Genomic DNA, 22,075 nt, shown 5'->3' with positions numbered 1-22,075 from the left:
TCCATTATACGATCTTCTCCAACACCTTTTTAGAGGGCCGCAATGATCCAATAGAATAGTATATGCCATAAAACTCCAAATGTGCCTTAAAAGAAATCTATATATACAGTCTTCTGGAATGTGTTTAATACCTCTACTTGAAAGTAGCCATCAAAATGTCACTGTTATGGTCTACCACCATTATGATGACCCTATGTCTGCTATTGGCTCTCGGCAAGGAGAGGGGACGGGGCAAGGAGAGGGGGACAGGGTGGGAGTGCTAAGCTACCGCCCCCTCTTCGCCCCTTGCCGACTGCCAGAAATGAGAGGGGGCGGTACAGGGCGCGGGCTTAGCACACTAGCTCCCACCCCGTTCCATCCCATCCCACTGCAAACAGCCAGCAAGGGGCAGAGAGGAGGAGGGAAGGGGTTGGGAGTTTAGCAGACACGCTGCTGAACTCCCTGCCACCTCCCTTCTCCAGCAGCTTCCATAGGAGTCTACGGGAGCTGCCGCCGTATTGTTGTCGGGAAGATAGTTCCTGAACTATCTTTCAAGGCCGGCGTAAAAATGGCTGTCTGAAATGTGCACTGTATGCGCTATCTTCGCCAGCCATTTTTACACTGCGGGAATAAGTCCATCTTTACTGATGCATTGGAAACCAATGCATCAGATGGGCAGCGTATATTGGCTGTGTGTTAAAGCGTGGACGATATACGGTCGTGTGAAAGAGCCCCAACAGGCATTTCACTCACACAGCCTGCAGCTCCAGTCTGACGGTGGTGCAAAGTCTGTGACCGCTGACCTCTTCCCTGCCATGCCTGTGTGTGCTCATCTTGATCTTGAAGAATCAGCAGCACTTGAAAATATTCCCAAATCCTGGGGAGGTAACCTCTGCAAAGCTGGTCGAGGATGGACTTCACTCCTCATATATAATGACCAATAGATAAGCGACTCTGCTGCTGATCATCTTCGGTATAAAACACTTCATCTTTATTCCATCCTTAAAATAGAGGGTTTCAGGCAGTTGCCTTTCACCCTTTATTTTAAAGATGCAATAAAGATGAAGTGTTTTATAACTAAGCGACTCTGCTGCTGATCATCCTATCTAATGCCTGTGTGTGCTGTCCTGTACACCGTGCGGATGCCGAGGGGAGAGATCAGCGGTTACAGGCTCAACAGCGTTTGGGTAGGTGGAATACCCGTATGTTACTACAGAGGCTGATGTGGGGGTCACTACTACGGGGGCTACTATTACAGAGTATACCTATTCTACTACAGGCTCTACAGTGGGGGCCACTGTTACTACTGGGGCCACAATTACTACTGGTACTACTGTGGCGGTCACTTACTGGGGCCACTATGAGGGTAACTGTTACTGGGGCCACTCTGGGGGTAGCTGTTACTGGGGGCCACTCTGGGGGTAGCTGTTACTGGGGGCCACTCTGGGGGTAGCTGTTACTGGGGGCCACTCTGGGGGTAGCTGTTACTGGGGGCCACTCTGGGGGTAGCTGTTACTGGGGGCCACTCTGGGGGTAGCTGTTACTGGGGGCCACTCTGGGGGTAGCTGTTACTGGGGGCCACTCTGGGGGTAGCTGTTACTGGGGGCCACTCTGGGGGTAGCTGTTACTGGGGGCCACTCTGGGGGTAGCTGTTACTGGGGGCCACTCTGGGGGTAGCTGTTACTGGGGGCCACTCTGGGGGTAGCTGTTACTGGGGGCCACTCTGGGGGTAGCTGTTACTGGGGGCCACTCTGGGAGTAGCTGTTACTGGGGGCCACTCTGGGGGTAGCTGTTACTGGGGGCCACTCTGGGGGTAGCTGTTACTGGGGGCCACTCTGGGGGTCGCTGTTACTGGGGGCCACTCTGGGGGTCGCTGTCACTGGGGGCCACTCTGGGGGTCGCTGTTTGTTACTGGGGGCCACTCTGGGGGTCGCTGTTTGTTACTGGGGGCCACTCTGGGGGACAGTTACTACTGGGGCTACTTACTAGTAGGGCTACTATGAGGGGTCACTATGAGGGGTCACTATGAGGGGTCACTATTATTACTGGGGTCACTATGGAAACCGCTCATTATTTTAGCCAGTCTTATTACTGGGGCCACTATGATGGGGGGGGGGGGGGTCACTATCACTACTGGGTCCACTATGGGGGTCATTGTTGTTACTGGGGCCATTATGGGAGTCACTCATTACTGGAGTCTTACTACTGGGGCCACTATTATGACTAGGGTCACTATGGGGTCACTGTTACTACTGTGGCCACTATGGGGGTTACTATCACTACTGGAACCAACATGGGGGTCCCTATCATTACTGGGGTCATTATGGGGGTCACTTACTACTGGGGCCACTGTGGGGACCTTATTACTGGGGTCACTATTACTACTGTGGCCACTATGGGGGTCACTATTACTATACTGTCTTTACAATTACAATGGGCCCTTTGAAGGCACCCATAAGGCTGATGTGGCCCTAGGTGAAAATGAGCTTGACGCCCCTGATTTAGGGGAAGTAGCTATCTAGGAATCACGGAGTGTCTCCCATTGTTATTAATGGTGAAACCTCACATCGCACTTGCGTACACCTAGCAGGTGGTGCGATGCTGCTGCCAGACGCATTGAATACAATATGTGGTGAAAGAGAACGCTCCAAGATGTGACATGCTGCGATTTGTTTCTCGCATCGCCTGTGTTAAGCCGGTTTTACATGAGCATGAGCGTATTTGTGCACACCTGAGCACTGTATCTTTGTGAGATGAACTAGGCTTTTTTTTTTTTTTTTTGCATGCAAATCAACGTATTTTATGATGCCTTTTGCGCCCGCAAGACATGTTTATTTGTGTGCAGCAAACAAATGCATCGATTTCAAATAACTAATTAGTCTTAACGAGTTCCAGATGTGCTCTTTTTCCAGTGGAATGACGCAGTGTATAATGCATGTCTTTGCATATTGTGCGCATTTGCACCCCCCCCCCCCCCCCCCCCATTGACTAATAAGGGGAGTATTGGTGTGCAAATATGCCAAAAAAAAGAGCATGTTTTTTTTTCTTATTTTTTGCGCACAACTGAAATACGTGCGCAATAATGAGTGTGAACAAACCCATTGAAATTAGTAGGTTTTATTCTCTGCTTTTTGCACGCTCAAATACAGCAGTGTGAAGTTGGCCCAAGGGCTTTTTCACATTTGTGTACGTATTTCAGTCCTTGAATAATGCAGTGTATTCATGGATCAAAATGCGCTGTTTCCCGCTGCCTATTTACACTCATGAGCTGCAGAAAAACAGTGTGCTTTTGTGAGTAAAAAAAACCCACAGAAAATCCCACTGATTTTATTCATCAATACACAGTGATCACAAAGGTTTCCTGCGTATCTTGTGCGTGCCCATTGACTTCAATTGGCAATTTCAGTTAGTACTACGCACCCAGATATTGCATAGTGCTTTTTTTTCCCCCTCCCTTTCGGAAGCGTGAAAAATACATGGCTGCGAATGAACCCATTCTGATCAATGGGCTGTATTTACTGCGTATCACACGCAAAATATGCTGCATATTTACATTTGTGTGAAAGAGCGCTTAATGACAAAAGGATTGAAACCTAATTTGTTCAAAGGGGTATACAAGTTCCTAACATTCCAATAATATTAGATCTGGCCACTAGGTGGCAGTAGCTGAGTTGTAAATGTATGGACTCTAAGTTGTCATATGGGATTCTGCTATGTGACATGGGTGTGTTGCATGCTGCATGTCAGCGAGATTTATCCAGGAACTAGGATAGCAAATAATTTAGCGGTCTGGTTTCCATTATCCCCGTACAATGACCTCACCGACTTTGTTTGTGACAAATGTTTGTAAGAAGTGTATGGTTTATTTTGAATGTGTCACTTGTAATCCCGATATCGTGTTCCTGTATCTAATGTATCCAGTGATCTTTTTAATAATCTTCTTCCCAACGGACGGTTGTATTTTACGGACCTCGGAGTGATCTCACAGATGGAGGATGCCAGCAGCGCTGCCAGCTCTTCCAGCGCTTCATATGTCTGTATTGGCTGGAAATGCAATCTAATGTCCCCCTCGAAGTTATTATTTACCTAATCTGAACGAAATTATACCAAATCGGGCAGTAATGTGTCCTCCAGACTTTTCTTCGGTCCAGCAGCATTCATAGTCAGCAATTGTATAGACTTTGGTTACATAGTAACTCACTTGAATGGAAATGAAAATCTCTCTGCTGTCTCCATGTCTCCCATGTTTGTGTACCGCGTATTCCTACCGCCCTCCTCCAGCGCTTTTCATACACGATAACAGAAGGGTGGCAACATGAACGTATTTCTACAGGCTTTGTTGAATCTTTTAAGATGTTGCCTACCATTTCTGGTTCGTTGACCTTCACCCCAATTCTAAGTTGGGCCACTGTGTGAAATCTACATAGATGTAAAGAAAAGAAGAATGCAATGATTTTGAAATCTCATCTAACCATATATTATTCACAGTAGGACACAGAACACATCAGAAAGGGAAAAGGAGACATTTTTCCATTCCATTTAAAAAAAAATTTATTTAGAAATTGATGGCAGCAACACATCCCACAAAAGTTGGGACATGGCTATGTCTACCATTGTGTAGCATCTCCTCTTCTTTTTACAACAGTCTGTAAACATCTGGGAAGGGAGGAGACCAATTGCTGTAGTTTTGGGAGGGGGATGTTGTTGATGTAGGATTCTAGCTGCTCAACAGTCCTGGGTCGTCTTTGTGGGAATGTTCGCTTCATAATGCGCCAAATATTTCCTACTGGTAAAAGTTCTGGACAGCAGTGAGGCAGAGAGGGGGCGGGAGCTCAGTTCCTGCTCCTGGCTCTTCCATCCTCTCCCCCCCCCCCCCCCCCACACACACACAGATGAGGACACCGTATATCAGCTCGGCGTGAAAACCGACCCGATATACGTTCGTGTGAATGCACCCTGAAGAGACGTTCTGAACCTCTATATACTGCTCAGCATTCATAGCGCCTTTCAGGATGTGTAAGCTGCCCATGTCATAGGCACTAGTGCAACCCCATACCATCAGAGATGTAAGCTTTTGATCTGTGTACTGATAACAAGTTGGATCGTCCCTCTTCTCTTGAGTCCGCAGGACGCAATGTTCGCAAGGTTTACAAAAAGAATTTCATATCTTGATTCAACTGCCCACAGAACAGTTTTGCATTATAGAATCACGCCTGTTTAATGCAGTGAAGCCTGAGGGCTCGTAGATCTCAAGCATCCAATATTGACAGTCGGCCTTCTCCCTTGTGCACATATATTTCTCCAGATTCTCTGAATCTTTTGATTATCTGTTTTGTAGATGGGGCGGATAGTCTCTGCAATTTTACGTTGAGGAATATTTTTCTGAAATTGTTTCACCATGTTTATATGCAGTCTTCACAGATTGGTGAACCTCTGACCATCTTTGTTTCTGAGAGACACTGCCTCTCTAACATGCTTTTTTATACACATTCATGGGAATTAGTAGAGGATTAACCTTCCAGCTGTTTTTCATCAGTACCACTTACTTTTCCAGCCTTTTGTTAACCATGGCCCAACTTTTGTGAGATATGTTGCTGCCATCCGTTTCTAAATGTCTCCATTTCACCTTCTGATATGTGTTCTATTGTTAATAAAATATGGCTATACGAGCCTTCCAAATGATTTTCTTTTCTTTTTTTCTTTACATTTTATGCTGCATCCCAACTTTTTGGGAATTGGGGTTGTGATTTATTTTTTTATCAAAACCATATGTCCTTGTTAAAAAAAAAAAAAGGAGATTTCTAGATGTCTAATATTTTAAGAGCATATGTTTTTACATATGGAGCGCATTAAATAAGCAGGGTCACAATACATTAGTAAGATCTTTCTAGTGAGAGAATTATTAATCATCATGGGGCTTGAAGTTGATGCTTTCTCTCTGAAGCTTTCTAATTCTTAGCAAAGATTCTGCTGGCGCAGTTTAAAGCTGGCTCTGCTTGTGCAGTATTTTAGGAAGTTCTTCTATCAGTGAACTGTACACTGATTTGTTGATCTTACCTAGTGAACTTGTAAAACATGTCTATTTTTTATGGCACTCCCATGTCTTCCATGTTAACCTTTTGGTTTTACAGTCACCTTAAAGTCTATTGTGCAAAATCTGTTGTTTGCTGATATGACAGTGGTCTTTAAATATCAGTTTTTTAAAAAGGGATTAAAAAGTATTTTCACTCAAAACTCAAAAATGACCATATAATAAAGTGGCTTTACATCTGCATCGGAACCTCCGGCCGAAGGTTCAGTCTCGGATCTGGTTGAAAATGCCAGAAAAAAATGTGCTGCATGCAGCACTTTTTCTCCCATCCAAAAGGCGGGCAGCTGGGCAGACCCCATTATAACCAATGGGGTCCGTCCATCTCTATTCAGTTTTGTGCACGGTTTTGGCCGTGAGAATTTCCATTTCACCAGCGCAGATCTGAAACCGAGTGAGTTAGAAGAATCATCAGAATCCAGAAATTGGAAGTGTGTCTGTGTCTCGCCTTCTGCACTGCATGGGGATGTGTTTTCTGCCAGTGTTGCTTGGCAATTCTAGCCAGATGCCGCCCGTCACGATCTTTAAAACCCATGAGTGGCCACTTTGCTGTCCACTGTGGGTGGTGATGCCTTCAGTGACGTATATCCGATACACACGTGACACTTTGGATTGAGGAATGTTAAGTGCCCGCACAACTTTAGAAATAACACGTTCTATTCGTCTGGCACCCACTACCATGTCTTGTTCGAACTTGGATAATTCACGTTGGCTAGTGTTCAACACCACTTCATAATCAATGTACATAATGCTGTGCCATGACTTTTGGCACATCGATGCACATGCACTAGTTAGTTTGATCAATTGACACAAAACTTGTATGCCTTCAATCATGTAATAAGTTTACTTCCTAATTTTAATCATTTTGTGCATTGATCATTTCTCGGCATGCACAATTATGGAGAAGTCATCTAGGCTGTAAGATGCCAGGAAGCGGAGGTCTAATCCTACTAACTATATTGTATTTTTGATGTGTTCTCTAACATTTTGTTTCTATTTAGAGAATAGGAATTGAGAAGACTGACCCTGGATCATTGACTACAGAAGAGATCACCAGATTCGTACGCTTGGACATTGACCCTTCTACAATAACTTGGCAAAGAGGTAAGGTTTTGAGTAGATGCATAAGCTTTAAGTATGAAGTATGACTCTTGAGGATTACACTTAATACTGTACCACCATAACCTCAGCTACTCATGCAAGTGTTTCCTTTAAACCATGAAAACCAATAGGAAAAATCTTAATGTGTGAGAATTCAGTCTGCAAAACTTTTGTAATACAAGAAAAGTAAAAACTATGTTCACTTTGGCATCATGGCTGCCATCTTTTTAGGATCCATGTATTTGACAGGCCTGTTTGTCTTATTGGCCTATTTCATCACATGTACTTCTGTCATCTTCCATCTAATTCATCCATCAGGTGTCCATTCTATAATGGATAGAATTGATTCTGAAAGTCCAAAAGCAACTGTAATATGAAGGAAAACCATTGATACAAGTGTTTAAAAAAAGCCTTGAAGATTGGACCAGGCGTTCTTGTAACCTAGTTTGACCTCTACTATAACAAACTTGACCTGTTGAATGGTCAAGCTATAGGAGGTATAGATGGCAGCAAGTAGAAGAGAAGGGATGGAGTATCTCCAATAGTAAATGAACGAATATTTTGTGGTTGGGAAGGGGGCGGAATTCCCCAAAGTATAGGTAGTCCTTGTTGGGGGGCTTTGGGTGCCGTCAACCCATGCTAACGCCACACCCGTAGGGGTGGGCTTGTCTGTAATGAAAGGGTCCAAACTGGGGAGAATACTGGGAGTGAGGCACAACCTGGTGAAATAGAGAAGCACAATACCAAGGAGTATATGTCTCCTCAGTATTGCTGGCGATACACGTCTGGTATGGGTGGGAAGAGCTTGGGCGTGCGTCTTGATCATACATCATGGCGAGCATGTGCCGTTACGTTCACATTACAGATACAAAGAATCCTAGACACATATATATATATATATATATATATATATATATATATATATATATATATATATATATATATATATATATATATATATATATATATTATATATACCCATGCTTTGTATGCAATGGTTGTCTGAAGCTGATTACAGTGAAACATGCGTCACGTTGAGCGTTCTTTTGTGACTGGCATTTCTGCACCTGCGACCCGAATATAAGCGAGAATCTCACGCAAGTCTTTAGCATTGTAAGATGCTTAAGACTCAAGCGAATATGAACTCCATTCTTTTGAATGGTGTTATTCACATAAGCGATGCCGTGAGGTAAAAAATCACTGCATATTCTGTCCTTTGGCATGCCCTTGGAATGCATCGCCCATTGTTTTCAGTGGGACCTTTAAAGATATCCCATGCAAGTGTGATGTGATGTTTCCCATTGAAATCAATGGGAAATGCTTGTGATCCTCTGACATGTGTGAAGCAAGCAGCTGAGAATCGCAATTTTACAGAAGTGATGCAACGTGATTTTGAATGAAAATTGCCTTGCATCTACATGTAAAACGCACAATGTTGGGCCTCGCTCGCCCACGTGTATATAGCGTATGTGGGAGCCATGTTCCTGAAACCAGGTCAATAAGTATATTTTGGATTTTTATGATCGCCTTGGTTCCCTAGACTTGTGTATGTAGGCTTATTTCTAACTTTGGGCAGTCACAATAGACATATTAACATTGTCCAATTTATTTATTATCCAATAGAGATTGCTATTTAACTGGGGTTTCTGGGTATTTGTGTCCTTTGTGTATATTTTTTATGTGTAATGGTGTTCGATTTTTGTGCTTGATATTGATTTTAAAAAAATTTAGTGTTTGTTTTTTTTTTTTTTTGTTTTTTTTTAAATGTATTCTATTTATTGTATTTTGTTGCCTGATATGGTTTAAGTAGTTTGGGGCTTTTATTATAGCTCTGTAAAGTTATTGTAGGAGTATACACTTATAACCTAGTTTAACCTCTGCTATTGCAAACTTGACTTGTTCAATGGTCATGCTGTAGAAAATGGTATAGGCTGTCCTGAAACCTTTATAGCAGCCAGACTTGGAACTTATTGACTCGTGAGAGTTTTCGGCAAGACACACACAACTCCTGTAAATAAAAAAAAAAATTAATAAATCTCACCGTTTCTGTCCGGAACGCCTCGCCCATTTTTTTTTTTTTTTTTTTAATAGGACCTTGGAAGCTATCAGAACTTAAAGGGGTTGTCTCGTGGCAGCAAGTGGGGTTATACACTTCTGTATGGCCATATCAATGCACTTTGTAATGTACATCGTGCATTAAATATGAGCCATACAGAAGTTATTCACTTACCTGCTCCGTTGCTAGCGTCCACGTCTCCATGGCTCCGTCTAATTTCACTGGCTTCTTGCTTTTTTAGACGCGCTTGCGCAGTCCGGTCTTCTGCTCTGAGCACGAGCCGCTTCAGCGTGCTCGCTGCTACAGCTCTTCTGCGCTTGCGCAGACGAGCTGTAACTTCTCGGGAGCGCGCTGGAGCGGCCATTCTGCTACCATCCTCTCTTAGAGAGGGGTGCAGAAACTTGAGCAGCCCAGCCCAGCAGCCCTGCCGTGAAGCCGCCCAGCAGCCCTGCCGTGAAGCCGCCCAGCCGCCCATGTAAGTGAGGGGTCGGGGGTGATGTATGCACAGGGGGGACTGTACCGCTGTGGTCCCGGGGCCTAGCGCCGGGGCCTAGCGCCGGTTACCTGCTGCCTGGTGGTGGGTGACTGTGGCCCAAGAGCATGTGCCGTGGTCGGCCGCGTTCAATCCCGAGGCCCGGTTGGTGGCTGTGGGGTCCGGTTGGCGGCTGCGGGGCGTCTGGTTGTCAGGGAGACACAGCTGGTAGTGTCTCGGGAGCGCACGTCGGGCTACAGCAAGCGCGGTGCACCATGGGAAAAGAACCGGCGGCCATCTTTGGGAACCGTTTTATAAGTTGATGAAACACCAGAACGGTGAGTAGAAACCAGCCTTAAAAGCCGTTTACACTGCTGCATAGTAATGTATGCTTAAGAAGGGGGACTGGGCAATAAAAAAAAAATCACTGTTGCCTCGAGACAACCCCTTTAATGGAAATACTTGCGACCCTCGAGTGAAGCAATATAACAGAACTGATGCAATGCATTTTTTAAAATTAAAAAAAACTTTATGCATACCTGTGAAAAACATGCCATAAGTCAGCGAGATATCAGGCCAAGTCTTTCAGCCTGATATTGCAATTACCCATGTAAATCTGGCATTAGTGGTCAAGACATGCCCATAATGCATTGGAGTTTGACCCTTTTGAAGAGTACCTGTCAGCCCTTCCATCAGGGTTGACGGCGTCTGAGTGTATGGATGTAACCAATTGCAAAGGTGTATCACAACGCCTAGCTGTGAACTTATTCATACTTCTCCTGGAAGAATAACCAAAGAACAGCGTAGAGTACCGAGAAAAGCGCTGCACTGTAATCTGCAGTAGAATACAAGGACTTTCTAAACGGATGTGTTGGGTGAGCTTGATGGGCCCTCATTAATAAAGTGTAATCCTGTATAGTCTATCATCAAGCCATAGTAAATTGTTTTTCCTTACGATTATCTTCTGTTCGATACCCTAGTGGTGGACACAAATGACCGATTCCTTCGAAGAATCACTGTTGGCCAAGCAAACACCGAGAAAAGCTGCGCCCGCCAGGTAAGGCTTTGCAGTTCCTAAGTGTTTTTTAGGAATGTGTTGTGAATGTAGTTTGTGTTGACACATTTCTGTGGTACAAGACGATTTAATTTTAGCTGTCCATTTGTGCGTGTGGTTTCTGTTGTTTTCTTATGTGTGACCTCAAGAATGATGTGTAATCCTCACATTATAATTAGGAGAGCAAAGTAAACAAGAATCAACTTCTAACTTGAAAGAATAGAAAATGTGGTTAAATTTATTCTAACCCAAATTTCCTGGGGACAAATTCTTCAATCCTCAGGGGGACATTAAACCTTTCCTTTAATCTTAAAGTATTTACTTTGTCCTCCCACTCAGGCTTACTTATGAATCCATTATATTTGATCTGGTTATTGAAAAGGTCTATAAGCTTGCAGTGCCACCTGCAGAATATGTTTTGTCTGGCCACTGGTAATCCTCCAAAGAGGTTGCATTATAGTTAATGCTTTGAGTAATGCCTATTGCAGTGATGGGCAACCTTTTGAGCTCGGTGTGTCAAAATTCGCCAAAAAACCGAGCATGACTCGGGTAGTGTGTCACTTCGAGAAAAAAAATCCATAAATTCGCGATATTTATAGTTTAAATAACAAATATGTATAATTGTAATGTATAACTGTATTTAATAAACCCAAAACACCCATAGCACAGGCCCTTGCCTCTTGCTGCCTCCACCTCACTTATCTTAGTAATGATGAGCCCCCGGCGGCGACAGCGGCCCCCAGCAGCGACAGCGCCCCCAGCAGCGGCCCCCAGCAGCGACCCCCAGCATTAGCTCCCCCCCCAGCGGTGACTGCAGGTATTCATTAACGGGGGAGCGGCCGCGTGTCAGCGACTATGGCTACGCGTGTCAGTGCTGACACGCGTGTCATAGGTTCGCCATCACGGGCCTATTGCAAACTTGGCAGGCAAAGCTGTCTACCGAGTCTCAGTGGCACTCTTGCATTGTGCCATAGTGAGCATTCTGGTCGGCCTGCCCATCTTGTTTCCTATGTAATCTGTGCTGCTGCTCTTAGAATACCTATAGGCTGGGATCACACAAAGCGGATTTGCCATGGAAATTCCATCCGGAATTTCGCTGCGGCAAGTCCGCTTATGGCCACTACTCCCAGGATAAGCCAGCCATGTGGATGAGATTTGTGAAAAATCTTGTCCACAAGGGACGGCCAATTCATCGCGGCAAAGCTGGCGCTCCAGCGCAGATTCCCTGGCCGCAGCATGTCATACATATATTATAGATTTTTATTTTATATTTTTGTTGTAGGCGCGCTTTCCCTCATGGGTGTGCCGGCCGCAACGGAAAAGCATGCGGCCAAGCCACTCCAAAACCCGCAGCTAAATGTCGCGGGTTTTGAAGCTGCGCTTTCCCAGCGCAAATCTCACATTTTTTTTTATTTGCTGTGGCAAAACTGCAAGACTTCTACGGAGAATACGTCCCATGTGACCCCAGCCTTTTAGTAGCAGCTTGTGGAGACTGTGGTCCTGTGGCACACAGGTCTCATAGCGTGAAAAAGGTGGCTGATAAATGTATCATTTTAACCCCTTCCTGCTGCAGGTCGTACATATACGTCCTGAGGCTGCGGGGTATGTATGACAGGAGATTGCACGGCGAGATGGTGAGTGCTTCTTCAATGGAAGTGTTCAAACAATGGCTGGACAGACATCTGTCTGGGATGATTTAGTGAATCCTGCACTGCGCAGGGGGTTGGGCCCGATGACCCTGGAGGTCCCTTCCAACTCTACCATTCTATGATTCTATCCACCGCGGGCGCCGTCTGTTTATTACAACTGACATCCAGCGGCAACAGCTCTGATCAGCAACGTGGCTGATAAAAGCTGTTAACCCTTTAAACGCCGCTGTCAATTCTGACAGCGGTATTTAAATAGATGAGATCACAGGGGGCCGTGCGGGTGTCATTGCATTACATCATACTGCAGGAGCGATCAAAGCATCACAAGTTGTGATTACTTGTGGGTACTAAAAAAAAAAGGAGAAACAAGATCAATAAAGTTTTTTACTAATTGTAAAAAAGAGAAAAAGAAATAAAGTTTAACCCCCCCCCTCCCCCTTTTGCCATATTTATAATAAAATATACCATATTTGGCATCGCTGCATCCGTAAAAGTCCGATTTATCAAAATAACTTAGTATTTATCCCGCACTATGAACATCGTCAGAAGAAAAAAAAATGCCAGAAATACACTTTTTGGTCACCCTGTCTCCAAAGAAAAATGCAATTAAAGGTGATCAAAAAGTCATATGTATTCCAAAATGGTACCAACGGAAACTATAGGACATCTCACAAATAATGAGCCCTCTCACAACTATGTCGACGGTAAAATAAAGTTATTGCGCGCAAAAAAAAAGTGGCAGAAAATCATTTTAAAAATTAAATGTCTTTGAGGAAAAAAAAATTAAAGTAGTACACCAAAAAAGTTTAAACTCGTAGTAATCGTACTGGCCCATAGAATAAAAGTTATGTCGTTTTTGTTGCAGTTTGTTTACCGTAGAAACAAGACGCACTGAAAGATGGTGGAATGTCGTGGGTTTTTTTTTTTTCATTTTACTCAATTTCGAAGAGTATCATTGGAAAAATACAACTTGTCTTGACAAAAAGAACCCCCGTACAGATACGTCGAGTGATAAATAAAGGAGTCATGATTTTTTAAAAGGGGAGAGGAAAAAAATGAAAATGTAAGGGGGGGGGTTGTCCTTAAGGGGTTAAAAATAAAATTACAAAGTAATATATAACACATCCTCATCTGTAACAACCTTTTTTAAGCTTTCTTATTAAATACCTAATTTAAATTTAAATGCCTAATAAAAAAAAATTTTCTTCAGTTACCAGCAGTGGGTTGTGTTTTTTTTTATTTTTTATTTTTTTACTTTATTTTTATTTACCCTCTGTCATGGGGGACATCATATTAGACCTCTTGGGCGTCATTCACATTCCTGTTTTTTATTTCACACTTTTCCACTGTAGCTGGGGTATTCATAGGAGCCCCAGTTACAGGGGAAAACATTCCCCTGTAGTGACTGTCAGAGCTTATCAGGATCTGCTAGGACCCTGCAGTTCTGCTGTGACAGGTTGCACTTTGCAGTCACATGATCGTCTGGTCAAATAGGAGGAGTAATACTTCCGCTTTCTCTCTGCACTACATAACTGCTTTCGCCTTCTCCTCCAGGTACTCCGCTGTGTCTGACAGCTAAGGACCCAACCTGCTCCTGCTGTATTACAGGGGAAGAGGCTTTAATCCTGCGCCATACTTTTGCTATTGGCTGAGATTTAACGCCCAGGACCAAGCACCTGAAATTTACTGCACTTGGTCCTTAAAGTGTTAAATACTTAAACGATGAACAATAAAAATGACATGGTGCAGCCGATCACATGGTCATAATCCTAATTACCTCAGCATTCTATGGATTATGTTGCCTTTTATGAACGGCATGAATTATCTAATGCTCTCTACTGCATTTTTTTCTGTTTAGGCTCAGTTTGATATTGCTGTGGCCAGTGAGATCATGGCTATACTTGCCTTAACCAACAACCTCCATGATATGAAGGAAAGATTTGGAAGGATGGTGGTAGCCAGTAACAAAAATGGACAGCCAGTGACAGCAGAAGATCTGGTAAGAGTTATTCACCGTGTCATCCTGATCCAGCTACACGTCATAGATGTTTGGTTGCAAAGCTGATTCATGAAATTAATTGAACATATTGCTGCAGTAAGTTTTAATAGGATGTCTAATGAGTCACATAACGGTGCATCCAAATAGGAATTCCTATAATATCGGAAAGTTAAAGTTCTACAACTGGGGTGTCAAACTCCTTTTCACTGAGGGCCTCATCAGCCTTGTGGTTGCCTTCAAAGGGCCGATTGTAATTGTAAGACCGTATAGTAATGGTAAGGCCCCAGTAGTAGCACCAGTAGTGACCCTTTCCCTCTAACTGCCTCTGGCCAGGCAGCATCCCTACAGACATTCCACTCATCCAGCCTGCAGCTCTGGTGAGGTGGTAGCAGGCACTGTTGGGTCTGACTGCTGACTGCCTCCCTTGGTGCCTGCGCTGCATACAGGATGGCACACACAGACTCAGGGGGTCCATAGCATGCTAGTGAAAAGTGATTCTTCCTGCACACTTGATTGATTTCCGCTTGCAGAGGAAAATTCACAGCATGCTCTATTTATGAGGCGGATTCCGCATGGTGAGTTTTGACGTGTGTTATACAAGATAGATGATCTATCTTTCAGCAACCACACCACAAAAGTTTTAATGTTGTCTGCTCTGTTGGAGTCAGTGGTGCTGAGCTGCAGTACTGTATATAACATGTGCTTTTCTAATCCTCTACAAACCTTAAAAATTAAATGTGGTAACAGAGGATTGTATATCTCTGTTCAAGAAATTAGAAGAGCAAAAAAGACCTGTGCCAATCAGCGGGCTGAGATGATGGGAGAAGCACAGTAACACGAAGCTCCTGCCACTGTGGTACTGGCATTGTTGAATTGGTTAGCACTCAGCAGAAAAACATTTTTCAAAAACTTTTGTGTTCATTGTTTGCAGGGTTTTTTGTATTTTTGTCGGACAGTCGTGACCAGTAATACATTGGAGTAGAGGCATAACTTGAAGCTTCTGGGCCTCAATACAAAACCTGTTACGGGGGCCCCCAACTATAATGCTTTATTCATAGTACTGGGCTCCCTATATGGAGAAGAGAGGCCTCATGGGCCCCCTAAGGCTCCTGGGTCCGGGTGCAACCGCATCCCCTATAGTTACGCCCCAGCTTTGTAGAACTAATGTATTTTCATTAAAAGTCTGAGGAAGGCCTAGTTTGTATAAATGGAACGAACACTCGTTTATCTGAAAAGAATGAAATATACCGCAGGAAATATCTGGTTTTAGCAAAATTTTATTTCTTCTTCTTTGCCAAATTCTTTTCCTCTAATAAACCGGGAATGTATATCTGCTGGGAGTTCTGTGTTAGACCAGAATGTGATTGACGGCTGCCACCTCATTGTATCAATTAAGTTAAGTGGATCTGACATAGATTAGTCGACAGCGGACATTTGATATATTAGCTAAATATGACCAAGTTTGTTTAATAAAGCACGTTCTTTGGTTGCATGCAGAGGATTTCCTCTTGGTTTAATGTTGACTCTGCCATATGCAACTCATAACCCTTCAGTGTTTTTGTATATTTTAATACATTTTTAATTTTTAACCCTTCCCTATTGTGGTCTTTTTATTGGCAGAAAAGCAGAACGTGGATTAGTTAACTGTTAGGAATGAACACCACAATAAAACCACACGGTACTTGTTATAATTCCTTAGCGTTGTGGCTTTTATTAGTGTTTTACTCACTGCGGACTTCCTAATTTACTAGGACGTGTTCCTACTAGAACTACAGAGTTGTGTGGTTTTTACAGCTTAATAAAAGCTTTGCTACCAACTGGAGGAACTCTCATCTCTGCCTTTTTGTGAATTTGGTAGATTTTGTATTAGACTTAATCTGGGGGAGTGAAGTGAAGAATTTGCGCATAAGAATAAGGCTGTATTTCCTTTAAAAAAGTGGACAGACACACGTGTTCCAAGATAAATGTGATGTTTTAACTACTTAAAATGGCCTTCTAGTTTCAGCCAAAATTCTGTTTCAGGACAGGTGGGTTAAGGGGGGTATATTAACTACAGTTGTTCTTGTCTGCCGCCCCTCCTATCCCCCAGTATCGGGCCTTATTTTCACCTGTCCACAATGACTGCTGCAATTTTCTGACTATCTAATGCACAGACTGCACTGCTCTAATTGGCCAAAGCTGCTCATGTGATCAATACTGGCCAATCAGTTTTAGCTGCTGGAAAAATCAAATCCATTTTCTTGTGAACATTTGGTACATCTGGAATGGAAAACTTTAATAAACCTTGCTTAACATTAGTGACCTGTGTTACCCTTATGAAAAAGTATAAGATGGTGTATATACAGTAGTAACTCTATTTCCACATCTCTGAAAACACACTGGGGAAGCTTCAGGGACTATATGCTACAGTCTAGTGGGAACCAAGTATTAATTAAAACCTTCTTCTAACCAGCCTAAACCAATGACATTGGTATACATGTTTACTGATGATAGAGCCATCTAAGCCCAATCTAAAATTTCTAGAGACTTTCCTAGGGGAGACTTTTTAAATGCATACCCACACTTTCAGCTGACTGTACAGAATAATCTGGCATGTGTGTACATGAAGAATAACATTTCTGGCCATATGACTGGCATCCTGCGTATTCAATTCTCAGTTGTCCCTGATCTAGTGGGTGGTGGCTAGCTATTATGCTGCCTCAATTATGCAAACTGCACTCTTTGCATTAAAGAAAAAAAAATCCCACCCCTCGAAGTTGTCCTTTGTTGCAAAACTCGGCATGCAGTTACATCTCAGGCAGATATGTAAATGATGAGAGTTGTGGTGTGATTAGATGAACAGTCTTGCCACCTGAGACCCTAAGAGGGGTTCCCCCTTGGCTTATAAAAAGGCTTAGAGGCTACCTGTGTGTAGTCACCTCTTCTTCCTTCTTGTGTAGAGCTTGTTGGCCATGTCTCTATGACTAAGTTAAAGAGATTTTGCCCACATAAGAGTCGGAAAGGGGGTCTCTACTTGGAATGCAAGAACCTGGATGGTCACATTGACGAATTGCCCATCATGTGGTCTGTTCTGACCAGGCTGTGAGGAGGTGTTGGGACCAGTGGATGTGTGAGGGCACACAAGGCGGCCGTGTTCAGGACTCCCTCGACAGATCACCAGTAGAGGATGGTCTAATAAGCATAAGCACCTCTACTGGTTTTTCGTTGTCTGCCATCAAGACAGTGCCCCCACTGCTGGTGTGATGGTCTGGGAATCCATTGCATATGACAGTCAGTCACACCTTATAGTGGTACGAGGGAGAATGGCAGCTCAGCGATATATTCAGGACATCCTGTAACCACGTGTTCCTCTCATGGCGGCTTCCAATAGGCATTTTCCAGCAGGATAATGCTCGACAGCACACACAAGGGAGTCACAGAAAGCCTCCACAACATTGCCACACCTCAGTGGCTTGCCCAATCACCAGATTTATCGCCAGTGGGACATGTATGTGACCATCTGGAACGTCAACTACGACAGCCTACGAGTTTGCACGATCTAGAAGCTTAGTTACAGCAAATGTGGACTGATTTGCCCCAGGATACCATACGGAACCTGTATGCCTTCATGCCCGCCCGTATCACATCTTGTAGCCAAGCTAGAGGCAATACAACAGGGTATTTAAGCCTCCATGCCTTCCTTTATCACATTGTGTATCCAAGCTAGATAAGGTACAATTGGGTATTAGAGCCTCCATGCTTGCCCGTATCACATTGTGTATCCAAGGCTAGGTAAGGTACAACAGGGTATTAGAGCCTCCATGCCCGCCTGTAGTACCTTCTGTATCCAAGTTAGATGAAATCTAACAGGGAACATCGGTTTGCTCTGATATTGTAATCACTTATAACAACGTTACAATCACACAGAGAACATTTTATTTGCTTTATCGTTCGCTTTATATAAAATTAAAAATAACTATTAGCTCGTTCACTAATTGTTTGGTTTAAACAGCGCTCGTTCAGTCATTCTCATTCACTGGTACAATCTGTGTGTTTGAACTCCCGAGAGAATGAGCAAACTGACATTTGCTTGGGTGAACTCTATTTCTTTTTACATGTAAAAGTACCTTTTACGTAGAACCAATCGGCCATTGCCTGTTACAAATGGAGTGAATAGACCTGCACCCCAGCCAGTTTGGGGCTCTCCACAAACCAGCTGCCCGCTGATGACCACTGTCGTAATTGGGTGAACAGCATTGTCTTGTCTTCGGACCACAGACGAGAGTGGTTCTATGTAAGGCGATTTTAATTATGTTCTAGAGGAAGCAAGGTGGTAGGTTGGTTGAGGTATAGGGGACATTTACATGGTGCATAAAGCTTTATTCAGATGTTTTATACTTGACAAAGGTTGACCTGTAGCCGTAACATTGCACTTTATCGCCTTACTTACAGCAGTATATAGTGTATTACTTTTTGTATTCGGTGGATGGTGTACAAGGTTACATTTCTAGGCAGCAGTGAGTCACCCAAGCGGGAGGAACTTCCTCCCCACCCTCTCCAAGGACACTTGGGAAAAACTTTTTAAACCACAAATTTGCTCATTGGTGATATAAAAAGAAAACTGTTCTGTCATACTAGTGATGGGCTGGGATCAAGTAAGTTCTGTTCAACTTTAGTATTTGGTTCCAATCAACAACAAACGTCCAACTCATGCTAACGTACTGCGTAGGGTCAGACTGGGGTGTTGAGTACAGGCTCCGATATCCTAATGTCCTAACAGTAGGAGTTCATCCATTTTTAGTGGCTAATGCACCACTTTGGCTATAAAGTGTTTTGCTGATTTGCAGTAATAGAGTAATCTACCATTATAAAGGGGTATTCCCCTTGATCTGTAGAGCTAGATATGCCTACACTGAAGTGCCTTGGATATTTTAGTGAAATGCTACACTATGCATGTCCTGCTTTTTACACTTACTTTATTTATGAACAACCAGGTCAGAGAATATTTCCATCCAACTATCAGCCTATTCAATAGCCATCCCCTTTAAATATTGGAGCGTTGGATCCTAACTTTTAGTGGTTTTTTTTTTTCTTTCAGGGCATTACAGGTGCTTTAGCCGTTCTAATGAAAGATGCCATTAAGCCAACGCTGATGCAGACGTTGGAGGTAAGTCGACCCTTGTGGACAAACAGCGTTTTAGATTACATATTTCCACTGTGGTGTTTTTAGCAGCATGTTGATCCACAGTTTATATAATTTTTGTTTTAAGATTGTGAAGAACAGATGTTCGTGAATGATTATATGGATTTTCCTGAATGTTTACAGTACTCGTTAGACAATCCTTCAGGAATCTAAACCAATTTATACATGATTTCAGGCCTCTATTTTCTGATTTAGGGTGGTTTCACACCTGTGTCGGGGTTTCAGTTTCCTCCTTTGTTAGGGCTGCAGGAAATAGGAATTCCTGTGGCCGTCTTATGATGGAACTGAACTCCACTGAACGGACGCCATTGACTATAATTGGTTTCATTCACTTCCCACTCGGCTGTCCAGCTTTCAGCCTGAAGATGTGTTGCATTCAGTATTTTGTGCCAGATTTGTGATGGAACCTTCGACCAAAGGTTCCAATGCATATGTGAAACCACAGTTGCACTGAGTTGGCGGGATGTGGTTCTACATTGGTGTCCATGGAAAATACTTATTATCGGCAAAAGTGATACTTTTTAATACATGTGGTGATAAGGGGATGATTCCTCCTTGTCATCACGAAGATCTGTACATCAACTCTCCTCACATTTTAAGGAGTAAAAAAGTACAACTTTTTATTCGTTCTTCAGGTGGAGGTGCGTGGCTAAGTATTTTCAGTTTGGCACGTGCACACAGCCATAATTCATAGTCTTTTTTTCTAAACTAAATAACCCCAATCTTGATAACCTCTCAGCTATTGTGGTCCGCCCATTCCATTTATTACTTTAGTTGCCCGCCTTTGAACCCGCTCAAGCTCTGATATGTCCTTCTTGATTAGTGATGCCCCAAACTGTCCACAATACTCCATGTGTGGTCTGACCAATGACTTGTTAAGAGGAAGAACAATGGTCTCGTTATGTGTCCCTAGACCTCTTTTGATGTCCCCCGTGATCATATTTGTCTTTACTGCACAATCCTTTTACCAGGTCATTAATAAACATATTAAAAATAATAGGGCTCAAAACTGCCCCACTAGCAACGGTGACCTCCCCCCCCCTCCAATGCTGCTCCCTGTGGTAGCCCAGTTGTAACTGTGACTCCCTCCCATACTGCCCCCTGTGGTAGCCCACTAGTGACCCCTCCAATACTGCTCCCTGTGGTAGCCCACTCGTGACGTTGACCCCCTCCAATACTGCTCCCTGTGGTAGCCCACTCGTGACGTTGACCCCCTCCAATACTGCTCCCTGTGGTAGCCCACTCGTGACGTTGACCCCCTCTAATACTGCTCCCTGTGGTAGCCCACTCGTGACGTTGACCCCTCCAATACTGCTTCCTGTGGTAGCCCACTCGTGACGTTGACCCCTCCAATACTGCTCCCTGTGGTAGCCCACTAGTGACGGTGACCCCTCCAATCCTGCCCCCTGTGGTATCCCACTAGTGACGTTGACCCCTCCAATCCTGCCCCCTGTGGTAGCACTCTAGTAACGATAACCCCCTCCAATACTGCCCATTTGGTACCCCACTAGTAACGGTGACCCCTATAGTACTACCCCCTGTGGTAGGCCACTAGTAATGGTGATCCATATAGTACTGCCCACTAGTAACAGTAACCCCTCTAATACTGCCCTCTGTGGTAGGCCACTAGTAACGATAAGCCCTCCAATACTGCCCCCGGTGGTACTCCACCAGTGACCCAATCGGAGTATGTACAATTAATAACCCCCCTCTGCTTTCTACCACTGACCAGTTGCTTGCACTCCATATGCTGAGATGTGATCTCCAGGCAGCTTCTTCCTCTTCCATTACTTGGTCTGTGTTTCTCTTCTTTCGAGGCCCTGCAGCCAGAAAGCAGACGATCCATGGGAATTTTCCCTGAGCTATCTGTACCTGTTTACACGGCGGTAATAAAGGAGGGGTCATGTTTTCACAGATGTTGGTGGCAGCAGACTGCCGAGCGGAGTGACGATTAACCGCATTTAAACATTCCTGTAGATAACTATGTGAATGAATGGATTGTGGCGACAGATGGATGGATCCTGGTGATATGTGCAGCTCTGCACTGCACAGGAGATGCTCGGGGTTACTGTTTAGGGACATGACACTTTGTCTCAGTGAGAATGAGAAGAAATTATTCAGAATATTTTATAAATGTTTTTCCAAACTCCAGAAAATTTATACAAAATCAGATATTGATTTTTATGTCCTTTTTGTTCACATATGTTATGCTAAGTTTTGTTTAGTCTGGCTTCACATCGGCGCAAACGCATTTGTGCGCTTTTGAGTGCTGCGCATTTGCAGAAAGAACTATGCTTTTTGCACGTGTATCGATATACTTTTGTGTATTTTTTCCGCTTGCAAGGCATGTTCATTTGTGCATAGCAAAAAAAGCCATTCGGGCTTTTTGTCTCTCTACTCTATTTTTGGCGCATTTAGACTGAATTAAACAGTTACGTTTTTACCACCACTGATTTCAATGGGGTTTTGAATACACTGAAAGAAAACGTAAAGCT

General features: G+C 43.7%; 1 protein-coding gene across 1 annotated transcript in view; it reads left to right on the top strand.

The window, feature by feature from the left end:
* MTHFD1L (methylenetetrahydrofolate dehydrogenase (NADP+ dependent) 1 like) overlaps positions 1-22,075 on the top strand; it is a 167,475-nt gene that overhangs the window by 45,554 nt on the left and 99,846 nt on the right. The window contains exons 16-19 of the mRNA XM_066595925.1: positions 7,069-7,171; positions 10,677-10,753; positions 14,258-14,398; positions 19,476-19,544. Of these exons, the coding sequence (XP_066452022.1) occupies positions 7,069-7,171; positions 10,677-10,753; positions 14,258-14,398; positions 19,476-19,544 (390 nt within the window). The remainder of the gene's footprint in view (positions 1-7,068; positions 7,172-10,676; positions 10,754-14,257; positions 14,399-19,475; positions 19,545-22,075) is intronic.

This window comes from Eleutherodactylus coqui, chromosome 3 (genome assembly GCF_035609145.1).
Source record: "Eleutherodactylus coqui strain aEleCoq1 chromosome 3, aEleCoq1.hap1, whole genome shotgun sequence".
Taxonomy (NCBI): domain Eukaryota; kingdom Metazoa; phylum Chordata; class Amphibia; order Anura; family Eleutherodactylidae; genus Eleutherodactylus; species Eleutherodactylus coqui.
The sequence above is the reverse complement of the archived record's forward strand: the minus strand, read 5'-3'. Positions and strand labels throughout refer to the sequence as shown.